Below are 19,620 nucleotides of genomic sequence, written 5' to 3'. Positions count from 1 at the left end.
AGGACTCTGTCTCCAAAAAGAGCCCCTCATGGTCAAGGATATTCTTGTTTGGGGACCAGCTTCTTCATCCACCACCAGTTGTTTAACCTGTTCTGTTCAGCTCCATGTGTGTGATGTCACATTGAGAACAAGAGACGGAAATTAAGTGGATACATGAATTTTTCAGCATAAAGGTGTGTATGTGTGCCACACTGGTAGATTTTCTGGGACATCTTTGTCATCCAGCCACAAGACTGGGCTGCCAGCAGTGTTGGGGCTTAGTGGGGAAGGTGTTGTGATGCCTTCATCTGAGACAAGCCATGACAAATCATGGTGGTTCTCTGTTGTCAGCTGCAAGTCCCCTGAAGATGGTGCTACTTACCCTCCTAGATGACCTGTCAGAACTGTAGCTGCATGTGCTCATTGGCCAGCTCCTCTTCCTTCAGCTTCACTTAGCTGGTCTGCACGCTCTGGGGGATGTGGATGTCTTCATCATGAAGAGAGAAGTTGGTAGTTATGATGCTCTGGGCTGCTGTACACTGAATCTGTTTGGTGTCAGAGATGTCCTTTGGGAGCAGTGTATTTGTACTGCAGTGAGAAAACTTCCTGAAGAACCTGTTGTTATTTTAAGAGAAGTTTCTGGATGACTGCATCCCTGCCATTAAACTAACTTTATCTCCAAGTAGTTTCTTGGCTTGTTTTGAAGGGGTAAGAAGATGCAGTGATGAAAAGTATCTTTTCTGCCTACAGGTGAAAAAACCAATCCTCCACCTACCCTCTACTTTGCTTCCATTTTGACCAGAGTAGGATATTGCAGGATGAAGGACTTAAATTCTCTATGCTGGAGAATTACAGGGCAATGCTAGAGTTTTATTGTAGAGTTTACTCTTAGTCCAGCAGCAGTCTGGAGAGAGCAGTTTTTTCCAAGCTTCTGCTCTGGGCCCTGACCCAGATGAAAGTTTTGTGCTTCATGAAGCCCTTAAGGATGTCTTGAGGTGTGTGGAGATGCCCTCTTCATCCTTTTGATTTTGATATCTCACAGCATCTCAGTCCTGGGACTGTTAATGTGAAGCAAGTTAGTGCTAGGAACAGTCCTTAGGAACTCTGCTTCACGACCTGGCACTTGATCCTCAAAGAAATTGGGTTGGCTAAGAACTTTAAAGCTGTCAGAGAAGATATCACTTTGATTCCTCACTTTTTTTGTGATTTCCAGTCCTAAGTCCCTTGCCTCTAGAATACCACTTGTTATTTTTGAGCACAAGGAGAAAAAACACAAATGAACACGTATCCTGCATTATTAATGAGCACCTTTAGCATCACAAGAGCTAGGATCCTATCTTGCAACTAAGTAAAGCAGTGGATGTCATAAACCTTTTTCAATCTGAGATGTTCTCCAGAGATTCCTTCTTCAGCTGTTCTCTGACTGATGCTGGTGGAAGTGCTCACACATGTAAAGGCACATGGAGCATTGCAGCCTGCAAATAATAAATGCCTTTGGCTGGGCAGCACTCATGTCATAAGCTGGAGTGAGGGAGCACTACTCACATCCCAGAGGAGCTCAGTGTTTTCTCTGCAACTTGGCATCCCCAAATCTGACAAGTACTCAGATGACCAAGCAGACCACTTTATATTTGTAAGTAAAAGAGTTTTCTTAACCTGCCATTTAAACAAGAAGTTAATTAGATATGGTCTTAAACCAGACTTTATAATCTCTCTGGTTTCAGTAGGAGATAAGGTACTAAGAATCCTAGAAGAACCTGTCCTTAAGCATCTCATAGGGACTAACATGCTACGTTTTGGATGCTTTTCTGAAGAAAAAAAGCTGGCACCTGAACCAGTGAACCACCAGTCACCTGTTCTTTACAGCAGTTAAAGACATCCCACTGGCCCTTGGGGAAGTGCCCACAGCAGGCTGTAGTGTTTACCAGCAGTCCCTGCAGTGTCCTTGAAGAGATGCACTGGCATTTCCAGCATCCTAAGGCAAGTTATATTTGACCTGAGACTGGTGAGATATATAGAAATGACATCTCCATCAAATGGCAGGACAGTGACCCAAAAGACGTGCTTCTTTCAGCAACAGGTCATACCTTATTTTACTGGGGTTCTGGGGAAGTGAGTGTGTTGAGGCTTGAGCTGCTGTGAATGGATTTAGTGGAAACACATTACTTGGTCTGCTTGGTACAGCATTCGTCCCTTGATGCTTGTCAAGCCTCAAGAGGTACTTCAGTGTTATTATAGGGCTAGTTATTACAGTTGGGCTTAACTTCTAGACGTGGTTAGAACCTGCCTTTCTACATTGCATCTGTCCTGTGATTTGCCTGACAGAGCTGTGCAGTAGGAAGTACAACGTCATTTGAGTTACACCACCTTTCTCCCAGGCATTACTGAGATTCTTGATGTGAAGGTGGGTGCCTGACCTCTCTTAGATGTAGCACAGCTGGGTTTACCACTGCTGGAGGGCCTCTTTGGAGCATGTGGGACCTTCCATTACGTGGTATATGCCAGTGAAGCAGGAATGGCCATGCCCAGACAGATTGCGAAGGAAGTGATTGGATTAAGAAGCACAATCAACTCATGTCCTTTCTCATAGTGGCACTTTAAGGGCAGCATAATCCTGCTTAGCTGGGGAGGGGGGTCTTCCTGTGAAGAAGAAAAGGTAACACCATGCCTTTCTCATTTTGTAAGGTTGAAATCAGCCTTCAAAGCAGTTTCCAGCCAGGAATGAAATTAGAAGTGGCCAACAAGAGCAATCCAGACACATATTGGGTGGCAACGATCATTACAACATGTGGACAGCTCTTACTGCTTCGTTACTGTGGCTATGGAGATGACCGCAGGGCGGATTTCTGGTGTGACGTGATGACAGCAGATCTTCACCCCGTTGGCTGGTGTACACAGAATAACAAGGTCCTGATGCCTCCAGATGGTGAGTTCTGTGTGTTTTGTTAGGGGCATGCCCTACTATTGGGCTGGTGGTTAATCTCCAGACTTCCAGTTGGTCTGGATAGGGTACTCCGGATCATCAGCTGGTGTTGGATGATGCAGCCAAGGTCAGGTCGCCACAGGTCAATGGGTGATTCAGTTTGCTAGTCACCCTCTAGCAGAGTCATTTGTGCCCTAGTTAGTAACAGCAGAAGGTGCTCCTTTAGGAAGCTGTCATAACAAGGAAACTTTCTACTAAATTGTAAAGCTGTGACTTTCAGTTAGAGGACAAAATTGTCCTGTTTTTGCAGGAAGGAAGGATGAAATTCAGGGTAAGAATAAACTAAAATAAGCAAGATCAGTTTGGGTGTAACCAAAACCACAAGTTGGCCATGCACTTGTGTTTTGCACTGAAAGTTTAAAACCTTCTACTGCCAGATTTTTGCACCTTGTAATGCCAGCAGTAGATACTTGTGACTAAAGGTAGCAAAATTTGGTTGCCGTGGGTTAGGACATGTCCTGATGATCATCTCTTAGATGCACAAAAGCCGAATGCAAGAGCTGTATGCTACCAAATGGCCTGTGTGAAACAGTTTGTTAATAATATAATTCGATCCCCAGTGTGTAAGAAAAAATGGTGGGTTTTTTGGCTGTGTACAGCAATGGAACAGCTGTGTATCCTTACCACTGTGTAGCTCCAAGAGAGGCATACTTGTCGCTCTTGTATGTATTCCCACCATATATCCCTTTTTTGGGGGGGATCAAGGGAGGAAAAGATGAATATTTAGCCTCCAGCTTGTGCATACATTTAAGAAAACTCCCATCTGGGGATTCTGCTGCTGAAGTTACTCTTTTGCTTTCTGTTGCGTGTGGCCATTGTAAAAAGTACATGTGCTGTTTGCCATATCTGATTTCTCCTGGTGTAGGTGTTCCCTGAATTCCACGCTCAAGTGATCTGTAGGCATGGTCATTGAGTCAGAGCTGAAATGAGCTCTTTCCTGCCTTGTGTGTGCTGAACTCTGAGCTAAACTTCCCTTTTTGTTCTGGTCTGTGTCTTTTGAATAAAGAGGATTGAAATCTTGAAGACAAATACGGCTGAGAAATCTGTTGGCTTAGCACTAGTAAATCAAACTGATGTGAGAAGGGCTAGGTATTTTATTTTATTGCTCTCTTAAACTACCTTGTATTACGTGGATTATAATCAATGTTACCAGAAAGGTGTACAGTGCCGTAAACTAAATCTCAAAATGCCAGGGTCAAGGGGTACGAGATCCTATCGACTGTTGTAATAGAAAATAACGATTGTTTTATAACTGGAGGCAACTGCTTTTCATGGAAATGTTGGAATCTGCTCTTTGGGTTGTGGCTGCTTCATGTGAATTGTCTTGCTTGAATGACTGCAAATGTGCAGTGCGTCATACCTCCTTTCTCCCCTGGCTGGGTGATGTAACTGTGTGTCTTAAATTTGGGCAGCTGCCCTGTTGGGTTTTTTCCTTCTTTTTTTCCCACTGCCATTCTCAGTGAATAATCTCTATTGAATATGTCTTAGTGTAGTTTTCAGAAAGAATATGTTTAAAGGCATAAGTTGTAATTTCGGAAGAGGTTTAAGAGCTTGAGTCGTATTTTGGAATGAGACATCTAAAATGCCCAGGGGGATTTGAGTCTTCAGAACTTGTCTCACTTGGAAAAGCAAGAGGGTTTAAGTGGGCTCATAAATCACAGAGATCCTCTGGGTGTTTGCCCATAGGGTTCAGCCTGTGGTCAGAGGTGGGTTTTCCGAAGATCGCATCTCCCACTGGGATACCACAGGGTAGAAGCTGGGTTTTCAAAAGTACCCCTTGTCTTCTGTAGGGAGAACCAGCTTTTAAAAGAGACTTGTGACCACTAGACTTACTGTATGCAGATGTCTGGAGCTTGTTCTGTGCTTAATTGTTTTTCTGATCAGAGAACATAGCTTAACAAGCCAAGCTTAATTGCAGCGCTGAGAGTTTTAGCTGCAGGATCAGACTTTGCATTGATTGTGGAGAAAACGATGTTCTCTATGAACTCAGTGGAGGGTTTTTTTTTTGCCTTTTTTAGTATTACACGCTATTTTGTTGTCAAAACCTTTGGAAGAAACAAAAGCCAGCATCAAATTCCATGGGCCTGTTTTCTGAGGGGCCTGGTTCCACACATCTTGGTTACAACGAGGATATCTGTTGGCAAGACCATGCAAACAGCACGGCCAGCGCCAGTTATCTGTCATTAGGATTTGATTTTAATCAGGAGCTGAACGCTTTGGTGAAGAGGTAGATCTGCCAAGAAGGACTTGTTTAACGGGCAGAATACCAGCACTGGGACAGTGCTTTTGTTTCTGCTTATGAATCAGATTGGACTGATTAGCGCTCATCTTATAAATGTGATGCTGGACAAGAATGGTGCAGGGTGATAAGACGAAAGGTTTCATTAGATGAGAGGGAGATGTGAAAAACCAGGCTGATTCATTTTAGCAAATCAATAGAGTTTGATTTAATGCTCCTCTCGCACAGAGCCTTTAAGGGGCAGCTGCCAAATAATTATTGTTTATGATCCCAATAGAAGGAAGTCATTTAATTTACAGACTGTTGCATGGTTATTTATTGGGTGACGTTAGTCTTGCATCATGGGGCCTTGTGAGTATAATGTCAAGTCATGTTATGTCCTCCCGTGGCACTGTGGTGCAGCACGCTGCAATAGGGCTGCTCAAGCCAAATACTTGAGTTTGCAAGAAAATGTACTGGCTTTTGAAAGGATGATGTGAGTGCATACGCGCCTGCAAGCTTCACCCTCCACCCCCTCCTTCCCTGCAGGAAATCAAAGGAGTAAAATTGTAGTTACTTCAAGCTTTGCCATTAATTATATTTTTCTCATTACAAATCGGTGTGTAATTTGAATTGCAAACTCAACTATCCTGGCAGAATAGATCTGTTTACCATTCAAAGCAAAATGAAAATTATTTAAATTAGTTAATATAGAACTCATTTGAATGAATTGGATGTTTATTCATGAACTAGCTGAGGCAAGTGTGAAGCTGTCCTTATGGTCTGTAGCTTTGGCACTGATCAGCTCTAAAGTCACGTCCTGGGACAGAGATTTCTCTTTTATTGCGTATCAGCTGTGGTGTAGACCAGTGGGTAGCCACTGCCTGATGTGGCTGAATGTGAAATTTTCATCCTTTCTGACAAGGCCCCTCAGCCATTGTAATTCAGATGAGGAAGGACAACCTGCTTCAGAGTTCATTGCCAGTGGCAAAGCTGTGGTGGTATAGTAGGGTTTGTTTTCTCTGCTGTAGGGGTGGGATGTGACATAGTCTTTCCACCAGTTAGTTAAAATTTCCTTGTTTTATTAACCTGCATACAACCAGGGACAGCCTTTATTTCCTCCTGTGTCTTACCCAAGCACTATCTTCCTCCTTAGCACAGAGCTGATGCGGTGGTTCTTCGACATCCTCCATCCCTTGAGATCTTTTACCCGCTGAGCATTAAAAATTGAAGTCCAACTAAACTGTCCCTTACGAGCAAGTCCTTTAACTGTGAAAGGAAAAGAGGTCTCTTGCCTCCTTTAGCCTGTTATTTCCATGTGCTGTTTTCCTTTGTTGATGACAGTTGGGTTCGTGAACACATTTACCATCGGGTAGAAGAGCAGCGTGGAGAACCTGACAAGCGTAGTAGCTAAATTATGCATTGTGAACCACGTGGAGAGCAGGAACGTCTTTTGATTGACACTTGGTTGTTTTTGTACAGATTGCAGATTTACAGCTGAGCCAACAGAGCTGAATCTCTCCTGGCACTATCTTAATGCATTCTGGGATGCGCTAAAGACACTGGACGACAAGATTATTGTGTACACTTGTAATTGCCACAGTGGTTCTACTTTAATGTTATTGACAGATGGAAATTCAAATAGGGCATTTCTACACTCAGATCCATGTGGTGAGCTTGAGTCTGCTCGGCGTGTAAACCAGGAAACAGAGGAGACGAGATGCAAAGAGATACAGCAGGGAGAGAACCAGGCCTGTGTTTTGATTTTTACAGTGAAGTGGTACACATGGGATGACCTCTGGACACCACCTGTCCCTGGATTTGGTGATCAAGATGACCAGTCATACTGGGATTATGTGTGGGAAAGCAACTTTTACTTCTGTTATACCAGTGTAAGGAGGATTAAAGCTCAAAAGCCTGATCCTGGGGTGAAATGAGTCCATCTTGCGTGGTTGAGCTTCATCAAGCTTCACCATCAAATATGCACTAAGAGTGGTGGACATAAAGCATTTTGGTGCCTAGGCTTTCCATGAAGGCAAACATCATCATTTGGTCACTGTTGGAAACAGGTTTTCATGTGTGTCTCAGGTCAGGTTAACTTTTGGTCATGGCTTAACCCCAGCTGGCAACTACGCACCGTGTAGCCACTCGCTCTCTCCAGGGGATGGAAAACAAACTCGTGAGTTGAGATAGTTGAATAGGATAACAAAGGAAGAAAATAATATCAACAACAACATAAAACAAGTGATGCATAAATGCAATTGCTCATCATGTATGGAAGGGAAGCCCACACCCTGATGCCCAGTCTGTCTAGCCTCCTGACTAGCTTCCCCAGTTATATATGGAGCATGATGTTATATGATACAGAATATCCCTTTGGGCAGTATGGGTCAGCTGTCCTGGCAGTGCTCTCCCAGTTTGTTGTGCACCTGACAGGATATGAGAAGTTGAAAAGCCCTTGAGTTAGTTTAGACACTAAAACTACCTAGCAGCAACTGAAAATGCCAGTGTGTTACCAGCAGTGTTGCCATACTAAATCCAAAACACAGCACTGTACCAGCTACTAGAAAGAAAATTAATGCTATCCCAGCTGAAACCAGGACACTTTGGCCCTAGGTCCAAGCCAAACGAGGGAAATTTCACTCAGGTTCCAAGTGCTGGGTCTGATCCTGGGTAGAATATGAAGGAAAAAAGGGATAAAACTTGTACCACAGCAAAACAAGTGGCCTTCAAATGACAATTTGTTGCAAGGTTTTTTTATATGATTATCTGAATCTACTTAATAAGTATTACTTATCTAGTTAGTAATATAGGTATAGTAATAGGGGATGGTTGGGCTAGACGATCTTGGAGGTCTTTTCCAACCTTAATGATTCTGTGATTCTATCAGAGCCAAATCCTGCTCTTTGAGATCAGTGGTGTGAGGGAGGGGAAACGTGGGTCTGGTTGGCCGTGTCAGAATTTATGGCATGAGGACTCACCAGATTCTGCATAGTCAAAATGTGGTCGTCTGTATTACATGGCACTTGGTATGGAAGGTGTCAGGTGAATAAATAGACTGAAGAAATAAGTAAACTTTGAACCAGGTTTTCCATTTTGCTAGGGCTTAGGGGGAATCATCAGTGGGTGCAGCAGTTAGAGCAGGTGGTGGGCCTGGGCTACAGCAGGATTTAGAGAAAACGGGGCACAGGCTGGGAACAGCAACAGTAAGGGGAGATGGTGAGGCAGGAGCAAAGAGAAGAGCAAGCCTTGAGCTGTCACTTTCTGCTTGGGGTGTGGATTTGATGTTATTCCAGACTCCTGAAGTGCACAGCAGGCTTTGCTGAGGGTCACAGCTGGCGGTGGCAGTGGTGGAGATGTGGCTAATGCACTTGCCTCTCAGCATCATTCTGGGAGGTCACCTGTGTCTGCAAAGCTTGTCCCATGTTCTTCAGAGAGTGGCACAGAGATAATGTTTCTGAAGATAGATGAAGGCCTCCAGAGCTTCTCTTTAAGCAAATGTGATCACAGATGGTGGTTTTTTTTTTTTTTTAACCAAAGCCAACTTCTCCTGGGTAACTCATCCCAGAGGAAATAAAAGTTAAACTTTGCCTGCAGGTCTGTGATAGTAGTGCAGGTAGAGGGATCAGATGGGCTGGGTGGACTTCTTTTATCTTTGTGAGGAGCTGGCTTGTCTCCACTGACTTATCTGAGATGAGTTTGCTTTTCCACTGATATAATTGAGAGCAGGTCTGGCACTGGTTTAGCTCTTTCACTGAAGGCTCACCTGAAATATTACTTTCTAAGAGCTTGAGGCTGCAGAAAATCAGTAGGCATTCACTGAGCTTATGCTGTTTTACATCAGCTAAGAACTGGACCCTTGAGCCAAGTAAAATGAAACTCAGAAATCTTCTTTGGCAGGTTGTACTGTCAAAGACTCTGAATATTTCTGTAGTAGTATATAGATTTTTAAAATTTTTATATCTTACTTGCCCAATCCTTATCCTCTTATGCCATCAAAACCAAGTTTAGACTAACCTAATATAAATAGATTGCAGGAATTCTTAATTTTAAATACTGCAAATGACTGCTAGTACAGTGCTTTATGCGTGCTTTTCAAGTCGACTTTAGCTGACTATTGATTATGCAGGGATGACGTTAGCATAAATAACTAGTCAGCAAATAAATGTCAATTAAATATTCTATTAGCATAGTAGGCAGCTTTATGCATTGCCATAGAACATTTAGCAGATTATACTTAACGAGCATATAAAAAGTAGCTTCTTTGTTCTTCTAATGATGGCACAGGGGAAAGGGTGTGTGTGTGTGTGTAAAAAAATAATGCCAACTTTGGCTGAAGAGCCAGGGGTGTTTGAACTGAAATTTGCCCCTTTAGGAGCCACATCAGTTGATTCTGGTGCCTCTTGGGAGCTTGCAGCAGCTGGAAATTGCTGGAGCGTATCGTGGCTCAGCATCTCCCCGCCGGCCCTGTGCAGCCCTTTGCAGACTTGCTCCCCAGAAGAAAATCTTTACATTATAGCACATAAGGGAGATTTTCCTTCCCTTCCTTGACATGACTCAGGTGTCTCAGCCTGGGATGTGAAAATTTAGGAGTTAGCCCTTTGCTTGTGCAGCATCAGGATAATGTTGTCTTGGTAGGGCAGGAAAATGGCCTTTTCACTACTGTGTGAAACTGTATGTGCTGCTGGCTTTAGGTACTTTTGAAAGACCTAATACTGCCAAGCAAAGCTTTTTTTGGGGTAAACCGAGTGTATTAGGCCCCCACAGGTCCTTTGGGAATGTAAGCAATTGTTGAGCCACTCTGCAAATGAGGCATAGCCTGGCCAGTGGGACAGGCTTTAGAAAATGTTGGAGTTGGAGGCTTTATCGAATGCAGAATTTCTGAGCATCCACAGCTCCGTGGGGCTTGAGGTCAACCTTTCAAGTATGATTTTCCTTTTAACATAATTTTTCAGGTCTCGAGGCATAGTTGCTGAAAACCTTGCAGGGATGAGAAGTTGGCATGTTTGTAAAGGTGGACTTGGGAGTAAATGATTTATCCTGGTGTTTCTGTTGTGAAACTCGGACAAAGAAACACTGTGTGAGTGGGGAACGTGAGGTTTCTGCTCCTCTAGTTTTAGCTGAGACCTCTGTGAGTGATGGAGGGTATTGAGGGGGAGAGGGAAAATCAATGCTTGGTTAAACATAGGTCCTTTTGTTTCAGGTTTTTTGGGACTGTGTTGGAGGTGGTCCTTAGGGAACGTGCCTACAATGAGGCTTCCAGCCTTGGCTCTGCAATGACCCTGTGGATTAGGTTCATGGCCATGAGGTCTCTGCTGGGCTCTCTGCTAAAGGGAAGATTTCCCCTGGGGTGAAGCCTCATCAGCTGAGGTCACTCTTTGTGCTTCTCTATTGAGTTTTTTGGTGGAACTGACTTAGAAAAGGTGTTTTTATCCTTCAAAAAACCCCATAAATGTGAAGCTTCTGCTTTGTTCTCATCAATATTTTCCTTTGGAAGATGTAATTGGTTTTCCCCTCAAAAATGTCAGGACAGCTGTTTCTGGGATTAAATACCCTGAGCGATGTCTTGAGTTGCAGCAGTGCCTTGTGGGACGTATATGAGGGTGCTGGTCCCTCCTTGCCCTTTTCCCTGGTTTTAACTCTCTGGTGAGGGTCTGGTCTCTCTGTGTGGAGACATCCTGAGATGTCTTCTCATCGATGCACTATGGGGTGCTGTCGTGCCTGGAGAACCCAGCCCTTGAGGATCAGGCATTTGAAAATCCGGAGCCATGCAAGATGCTTTAGGTTTCCAGTAAAAAAAAAAAAAGCCCAAAGCTTAGACATGAGGAAGGCTCTGTTTATTAAGAGCAAGAAAAGAACACACTTTAATCAAAACCTAATTTTCTAGTAAGAAGCTGTTTCAGCAGAAACACATCCAGCAAGCCTAGTTTCTAGGGACAACGACATCTGCTTGTGCTGTATTTATATTTATTTATTCTCACAAACAAATGGAGTAAGAGAAACAAGAGCAGGCCTGACCAGACAGCCCGTGGTCTAATGAGGCAGGGATGCAGGCAGTGACTGCAGCCACCAAATCTGCTCGGGATCCTGCAGTGCACCCGAAGTGCCTGCTCAGCATCCATTTTGGGTTGGTTTTTTTTATTTCCCAGGATTATTTAGGGAAATTACATTTGGCTCATGCACAGATAAGATATCAATCCAGCTTCTTAGGGAGGTGGCAGCTTCACTGATGCAGTTGTCCCTGTACAGTCCTAATGCAGATCCTGGGTTTTTGCACACTTATGGGCAGAATGTATCTTAATTTTTAAGTGTAGCCTATCCTCATTCCTCTACTGGCCTGAGCTATGTAGCCAGGGAACCTGGCACAGCAGTATTACCTAGTTTTACAGCTAACAGTGAGGATAATACAGCACTGTGTACACTGGTGTGTTATTAAACCCAACTTGGAGCATGGGTTTAATCTCTAGGTTGGCTGACAGCCAAGGAAGGGTTCAAAAAGGGGGTTTCACCAATGGAGTGAGGTTTGAGAACAAATGACTTGGACATACCGATACTGAAATGAATATACTTTCTAATTGCTTTTCCCTTGCTTGGGTGGACTGTCTGTCCTGATTTTGATTTCCATGTATTGCTGCCGGTGCACAGTGCCTTCCTCCTTAAATGAATGATGCTGCCATTCCCACAGCAGGAGCACAGTAAAGCAGCCGTGTGGTTTGCAGCTCTGCTAACGGTCCCTTTTGGGTGGTGCAGGGAAAGCTGAACTATTTTAACTATCCTGTTATGAATAAAGAAGCAGCACCTTGTGTACAAGCAACAGTGGAGCTGAGGATCAGCCTTATTGCGATGAAAACTGAAAGCCTAATCCTTTCATAAACAGTCTGGAGGGGGATGGAGGTGGGGGAAAGACAAGCAGTGATTTTCGTGGACTTTGACAAGTTATAAATATATCCTGAGTGAAACCGATAGTGTGGAGCTTTATGAAAGATTTAATGAATAAATATTTCATGCCCACATGGTGCTTCTTCAGCAACGCATGCTGTTGGTAAAAAGCAATAAACAAAGAACCTCCTTCAGGGTTTGTTTGGGCTTTTAAATTAAACTAATTTAATCAACTTTTTCAGTCAAGCTTGATATTAGTTCATTTCTGTACACAGCACTGTACTTGGACCTGTTTGTTTTCTCCTGATACCTGTTCTCCTGTTTGGAAGATGCTTGAATATCAAAGAAAGATCTGTTTCATCCTGCCCCTGTGGTGCTCATCTGGGGTTTCAAGGCAGAAAGCACAGTCTGACTTTCTTCTGCTCCTGCAGCTCGAGGAGTCAGCCATCCTCTACCATCACAGCCGTAGGTGTTACAGGACCCCAGCCTGAGGTTTTCATTATCAAACAGAGTGTAATGGTCATTTAGGAATGCAAGCAAGATAACTTTGACTTTTGGAAGCGTTTAGCACCCAGTTAGCTGCTGCTTGAAGGACCTGAAATAGCCAAAGTGCTTTGGAATCTGACCCCAGGTGGGCAGCAAGGCTTACACACTCCTGTGATGGATTGCTGAATGGATTTATGCAAGGAGATTGAAATGTGCTTCCAGTTTAGGCTACTGGCCAAGCTGGGGCTAGTGCCATTGCTTTGTGGTTGACTGTCACAGCAGATGTCCAGGAGGAGATCAGGATATGCATTAACTCTGCTCGGTGCATTTAAAAAAGTCCTGAGAGACTTGATTTTTTCCTTGGGAACAGCAGGACTGTAGCCAATTGATTCATTCACAGCTGGGCCAGGCAAGCGAAGAGCAAATAAGTCACAGTAGGGAGGTAAAAGCAAAGGTGATCGGGGGAGTAAAGCTAACTCTGGGAAGGTATCTGTGGGTAGGACTGCTAAATGCACTGAGGATCTGCTCAAACTTGGATACGTCTTTGCTTGGGGCGGTGGGGTCGGACACAGGTAGATGGAACGGGGCATTTCTCAGCTCCTTTGCCATGAGAAGGAGTAAAAGTGCTTTTCTTCTCCACCCACCCTTCCCCACCCCAGATCTGGAAACACTTGCTTTTGTACTGCGTAGCTTTGGGAACTGAAATGGATGCTTCAGTGTCCCCATAAAGTTTGTGCAGTGCTATGGGCAGTGACAAGGACAGTTTACATCAGAAACTGAGGAAGCTGTGACTGTCCAAACCCATGTAGACCTGAATTTTAATTTTTGTCTAAGTGTTAGGCAATACATGTGATTATGTCTGTACAGATCAAAGCTCAAGCACAGCAAAAACACTCATCTTTGGCAAGGCCTGATGGAGCAAAACTCTTTGCAGTAGTGCTAAGCTGCAAGAGTTGACTGACAGAACCAATTTCTGCTGCAGCTCCTGGCCTCCTGTAAGGAAAGCACATTCTGATGGGACTCGAGCTCCGTTCGGGATGCTCAGAGAGCTTAAGATGAGCAGTTGAGACCCTATGGCTTTGCCTTCTGTTGCTTGCAATTCTGTTCACAGTGCAGAGGATAACAGTGCAGCCGCCGCTGTGACTAACCCATTGGTTTTGGACCTGACATTTAGTACAAGTTTTGCTGGAGGAACAAAGATAGGGGAGGAAAAAGAGTAATGGGAGAGAGTAAGGCAGGGACTGTGAATGAGAAGCTATATTTCCAAGGAAATGTTGCAGGAAAAGGCTGAGGGCAGACATTGGGATTTTCTGTGAGTAGAGATTTCCTGAGATCTCCTTGTTCTTTAGCAGGTGGTGAAGTGGGATGGATTTTTGGAGGGTACGTTTGAGACCATTTCAGGCAAAATCTTCGTTTGCAAACAATTGTTGCTAAAAACCCCCTTCCATCCATTACACAAAACAGCAAAATCCTCCTCTCAAGGTGTTTAAGTGCCAAGGTGTGGAAGAACGTAAAGTATTTTATAGTTTAAGTCCTGATGAGGCTCCTAGTAAAAAATTTGGTTGAGAATCACAGATTCACAGAATTATAGGGGTTGGAAGGGACCTCCAGCGATCATCAAGTCCAACCCCCCTGCCAAAGCAGGTTCTCTAGCTCATATTGCACAGATAGGCATCGAGAGGGGTCTTAAATATCTCTGAAGAAGGAGACTTCACAACCCCCCTGGGCAGCCTGTCCCAGGGCTCTGTCACCCTCACTGTGAAAAAGCTCTTCTGCATATTGGTGCGGAACTTCCTGTGCTCCAACTTGAAGCCAACTTGATCACCCCCTGTCCTGTCCCCACAGACCATTGAAAAGAGGCTGGCCATTTCCCCCTGTGTCCCACACTTCAGATATTTATAAACATTAATCAGATCCCTTCTCAGTCTTCTCTTCTCAAGGCTGAACAGCCCCATCTCACTCAGCCTTTCCTCATAGGGGAGATGCTCCAGGCCTTTAATCATCTCTGTAGCCTCCGCTGGACTCTCTCCAGGAGATCCCTGTCTTTTTTTATCCCAGGGAGCCCAGAACTGGACACAATACTCCAGGTGGGGCCTGACCAGGGCAGAGTAGAGGGGGAGGATCACCTTGTTTGACCTACTGGCCGTGCTCCTTTTAACGCACCCCAGAAGACAGTAAGTTTTAGAAATACTGGCTCTGGGGCACTGTGTTGAGCCACTAGTTGACATAATCCATCTCTCTGTTGCAAATTACGTGAATGCAGAACAAAATGTGTAACAGTTGAGATCTGTGACCTGGTGCGTTATCATTGAGGAGCTGTGGAGATGTCCACACTTTGAATATCCATCAGTGCCTTTTTTTGGTGGTTCTTCCACACTCACACACCTCTTGGGGCATATCTGAAGATGTGGAGATAGAAAGCCCAGAAACCATAGGAAGACAGGAAGGTTGACCTTGAAAGCATAACACTGTATGCAAACTGCTCTCTTGTTGACAGGGTCAACTTAACTAATGTCCAGCTGAATACATCTTGTAGAAAATGTTCTTTAAAAATAAGTAGAGATTCTAATTAGCCATTCTTGGTAATTGCATATAATTTCCCTTTCCCCATTTACCATAATTTTGCCCAGAAGGATTCTGGAATGGAAATGCCATCTCAATTGAAAGGCTAGGCCTAGTTAGTTAACGTGGTAAGTGTGTCAGTGTTTTACTTTGGGTTTTACACACTTAACGAATTGCCTTTGGAGATGCCCGTGGAGACTTAAAAACCCCCTAACATCCATATGGATCTTTCAGAGAAGATGATGACATTCTGTGCATTGCTGTAGGAGCTGGGAAGGATAAATAGCATGAGGGATTTGATCCAGAGCAAGCCAGATTTGACATACATGTTTCTTCAATGGATCTTTTTTGATCAAGTTGAAGATTAAATTACATCTATTAGAGCTGAGCAGACCTGAGAGGATTTTATGCTCTCTTTCAGGCCAAGGATGAGCCAATGTGTCTAGTGTCATGTCTTCAGCAGAGCATTCCTTCAGACACACCTAGGGGCACCTCAGATTCCGTTCATGAGGAGCACGCATAATGTGAGCTCAGGAAGCTGCTAGTGGCAGATGCAAGTGCCAGCATGATCCTGAGCCAGCTGTGACTTGCACTTGATTTTTCCCTCATTATCCATGATAATGTGGTCTCCCAGTCACCATGGACGGGGCTTGCTTCCTTGAAGCAGACCATATGCTCCTGGAGCACATGGAGGTAGCTGTTATGCAGTGCAGAGATTTAAGTGATGCTCCCATAAAGCATTTTCCTGGAGGACAAAAATCAATTCCTATCACCCAGATTCCAGATTCTGGGACAACTCTGGCCCTTTAGCATAACATCAGAAAGCTTTTGCTCTGAATGTCCAAATAATTTGTTTCTGTGTGTGTGCACTCTCATTTCTGTTTGATTTTGGTCACAGAAAGAAGAAAAAAATCTGAACAAACAAGCAAATAAGCTTAAGGACATACTGAAACCCCTCCTGATGGGTGGTTTATTTTGTGTTGTGAAGCAGAGCATCCACCTTCTGTGTTTGTATTAACAAAAAAAAAAGCTTTTTCCTACACTGTCACAATTGGGAATGGATGAAGAAACGTGGGGGAAGCCAATTTTTTAAGGTCATGGTGTAAAAATGCAGCAACTTCCTAATGTGCTGAAGTTGATCTAAAAGATGTAACCAGGGAAAACCCTTCCAAACTCAGGAAACTATCCTGCCATGTGTTGTATATGTTTTAATGAAGAGTCTGTGCCATGATGAGTACAGAGCCTAAAAGCCCAAGAAGGAAATCCTGTCATTCTCTTAATGTTAAGCAGCCATGGGAAGGTCACTGACAAGTCCCTGGGCATGTGAGGCAACATATTCTGCTGTTGTCCTTGAGCTTGTCAGCCTGGACATCAGCATTTGTCTCCATTTGAAATCCCCCTTTCCTGCAGAGCATCTACAGATTTTTTTTAGGGACAAAGAAGCCAAAAAACCCACCCCAAGGAGGAAATTTTGTGTGCTGAAGATGGAATAAGAGCTCACAAATCAGCTGAATGAACTGTAGCTCTGTACTAAGATTTGGAAGCCTTTGATTTAGTAGGAAAGGCATTTGGGTTCATCAGAGCCTTGTTGTGTTCTAGTCAGCGTGTCCCAGAGTGATGGAGAAGCTATTTTTAAAAAAATATTTTATAATTCAGAGGAGGTTTGGAGCGCTGTGGAAAAGCTTTTTCCTGGCATTTCCATTTGCCAGCAGCTCCTGCTGGCATTTCAAGTCCTGTAACATTGTTTTTCTCATTTCAGATGATGCCTTGTGTAATGTTCCACGTTGATCTCTGATTCAGATCTAAAGTCTTCAAAGTTTGGGGGATGGTTTTGATCCTGGGATTTATAGTTCAAGCCCTTTTCTAGTTTTGAGTGAGGAAAACACATGTTTAGCAAGTGCAGAACGAGCCTTGATGGAGTAAGTCTTTGATGGTGTTGCGATAATGATTATGAATTTACATCTTGTGCATAGGATGTTAAGCACCTCATGGGGCCTGGCTGTGCTCTGACTGTACCATTAATTTCGGGGAGGATGTGTGATGAATGCTCATAAGGCCTTCTAAGCTGTGATTTGTGGCGCTTATGTCACGCAGCCGAGGGGCTGCAAAGTGATTAGATGGGATTCAGTCATTAGAGGCTGGCAATATAGTTCTGATTATTTGCAGAACATACTGCAAAGTGTGAAATAAAGTGGTTTGTTTATAAAAAAAAACCCACCCAGGTTTCTACTTTGTGGAGGCTCAGAAGGTGGATGCTCAGCCTCACAACACAATAGGCTTGTTGGCTATTGCCATGATTTGGGAGAGTGCTGTCTTGGGTCATGGGGATGGTGAGATTTCCAGTAGTGTCCCATGCTCTGGGCACAAGCAGTGAGATTTGGAAAAATCTTTAAATTAGACCTAGTGCATCCTGCTCTCCTGTTTGTACCTTGCAGTGCTGTTCCTCACCAACTTGAGTCCCACAGTGTTTGGTGTTCCTCACCAACTCAAGTCTTCTGCTGAATCCTTTCAGGATTTTCCCCCAAGGTATCCCTCTGCCTCTCATCTCTGAGATGCATCTTCGCACTTGTGTTGGCCCAGGGTGAAGCTTTTGGTCCCAGCTGAAGGTCCAGGCTTGCTTTTCTTTTCAAAGTAGACACTTGAGTTTTACATAGGTCGTGTAAGGTGAGGTGAGTCTAGACTTGTACTGTTTGTCTAAAGGCAGAAAATGTGAGAAAAGGTGATTTTGGCTGTTTGCTGGTTCTCATGCACATCTGCTGAACTTGGCAATGGAAAAAAGTCCCCTTTAACTGTTAACCAAAACTTGCATTCTTCTTAAACTTTTTATTGGTGTTTCCCACCAGAGCTAAGAAAGATTCCTCTTAATTATTCTTCTGTAGTGTATCAAGCATATGATAAACTGCAAGCATGGTCCCTGCTAATTTTCATCTGTCTGTAGAAGATGGAAAGTGAAAAAAAAAACCAAACCCAGAATGGGTTTCTTGGAGATCAGGTCCCTGTATATGTCTTCCATATTCGGCTGCTTTTGTTCACAGTGAGTATTTGCTGTAGACTGTTGGCATTGCCAGCAAAAAAGAAAAAAGGTAATTGTGCAGTGAGCTGGTTTATGCTTTATGTAAGAACATTGTGCTGTTGTAAATTTGTTGTGTTTCACGGAGATGTCTCCAAAGAATAGCCTTCAGAGAGGGACCACAGGATTTAGAAGTGAGAAGAGGCGCTTCGTATGTGAGATAATTGGATGGAGTTTGGAGACGTGAGGTCAGAGCCTTGGGCACAATATTTATACTGCAATGACATCCCCTTACAGAATGGCCTATAACTTTTAGACGTTATGCCACAGAATCCATTTGGGGCTGCCCTATAAGATCCCAAAGAGCATAAAAGATCCCAAAGGGCATAAAAGAGCATAAAAGAACATAAAAGAGCATAAAAGAGCATAAGATCCCAAAGGGCATAAAAGTGCCTCTCGTGTCCATTTGCAAAGCTGAGGATCAGGTAACCTCCAGACTTCCTTTCCTCCACTAGCTCCACTTTCTAGCAGTAGAGAGATCTGGTGCAATGCAGTATTATGTGAAAGACCCCCATAACAACTGAAAACAACTGTTGTCATGGACCAGTGTGAGCCCAACAGTAGAGATACTAATTCAGAGTATGAACCAAGCTGATGGCTGTGCTCAATATCACAATATTGCAAGTGGCTGTTGTTGTGAATGCTAACTTGGATATGTATTTATCCAGAAATTACTGTATTTTGATTTGTATAGGTACCTTTTTCCACGTTTTTTCTTCTTGAACTAGAGTGTGGGGAGCATATGAAATACTACATATAGGCTTTGCCAGGGTGGTGATGGGCAAGGAGTGCCCATATATCCTCACCAATAGCTTGTGAAACTTTTAAATCAGGATTTTACAGTGTTTGTGCATCTCTGCCTGCCTGCAAAGGTGACTAAATACTGCCTTGGCTTTTGCAAAGAGGGGGCTACAACTTGGAAGAAATTATCTGAGTTTTGTGCAGGGAATCTGGTGTGTGTACTTGTGGCTCACGTAGGCACATTCATAACTCATCTCCTGCAGCCGCACGCTGAGCTCTGCAACCTGGGATGCTCCTGAGCACTTTCGTTAAGGTGCTGATTTTGCCTGAAAAACAGAGCTCTTACAATTTATGTATTTTTTTTTAATCTCTATGGGATAAAAAACGGCTTTAGAAATTACAATCAAAAATACCAGGTTCACCCCCTCCCTGAATGCTCCCAAAGTGCTGATTTGACAAGGCGTTCATTAAGACTCCTGGGTCTTCAGATTGGGAGCCTGAGCTCTCATCGCACATGGTACGTCTCTTCTGCACGCCGAGCAGGGCGCTTAATGCAAGTGGAGGAAAAAATAATCAAGGCTTGGGGTTAAGTGGCAAGAGCCGTGGAGTTTGGATGCTCATTTTCACAGTGAGCTGTCACCCTAATGGACATTGATACTAATGATGGAGGAACCCCTATGGTGATACGGTTTGTTCGGAGCT

The 19,620-nt window shown here is 43.8% G+C and overlaps 1 protein-coding gene across 1 annotated transcript in view; it reads left to right on the top strand.

The window, feature by feature from the left end:
• SFMBT2 (Scm like with four mbt domains 2) overlaps positions 1-19,620 on the top strand; it is a gene marked incomplete at its 3' end in the record, with an annotated part of 115,845 nt that overhangs the window by 20,155 nt on the left and 76,070 nt on the right. Inside the window, exon 4 of the mRNA XM_084268316.1 lies at positions 2,665-2,905. Within this exon, the coding sequence (XP_084124442.1) occupies positions 2,665-2,905 (241 nt within the window). The remainder of the gene's footprint in view (positions 1-2,664; positions 2,906-19,620) is intronic.

This window comes from Gallinula chloropus (assembly GCF_964237585.1).
Source record: "Gallinula chloropus genome assembly, chromosome: 1".
Taxonomy (NCBI): Eukaryota; Metazoa; Chordata; class Aves; order Gruiformes; family Rallidae; genus Gallinula; species Gallinula chloropus.
This window is presented reverse-complemented; position numbering and strand designations above follow the sequence as displayed.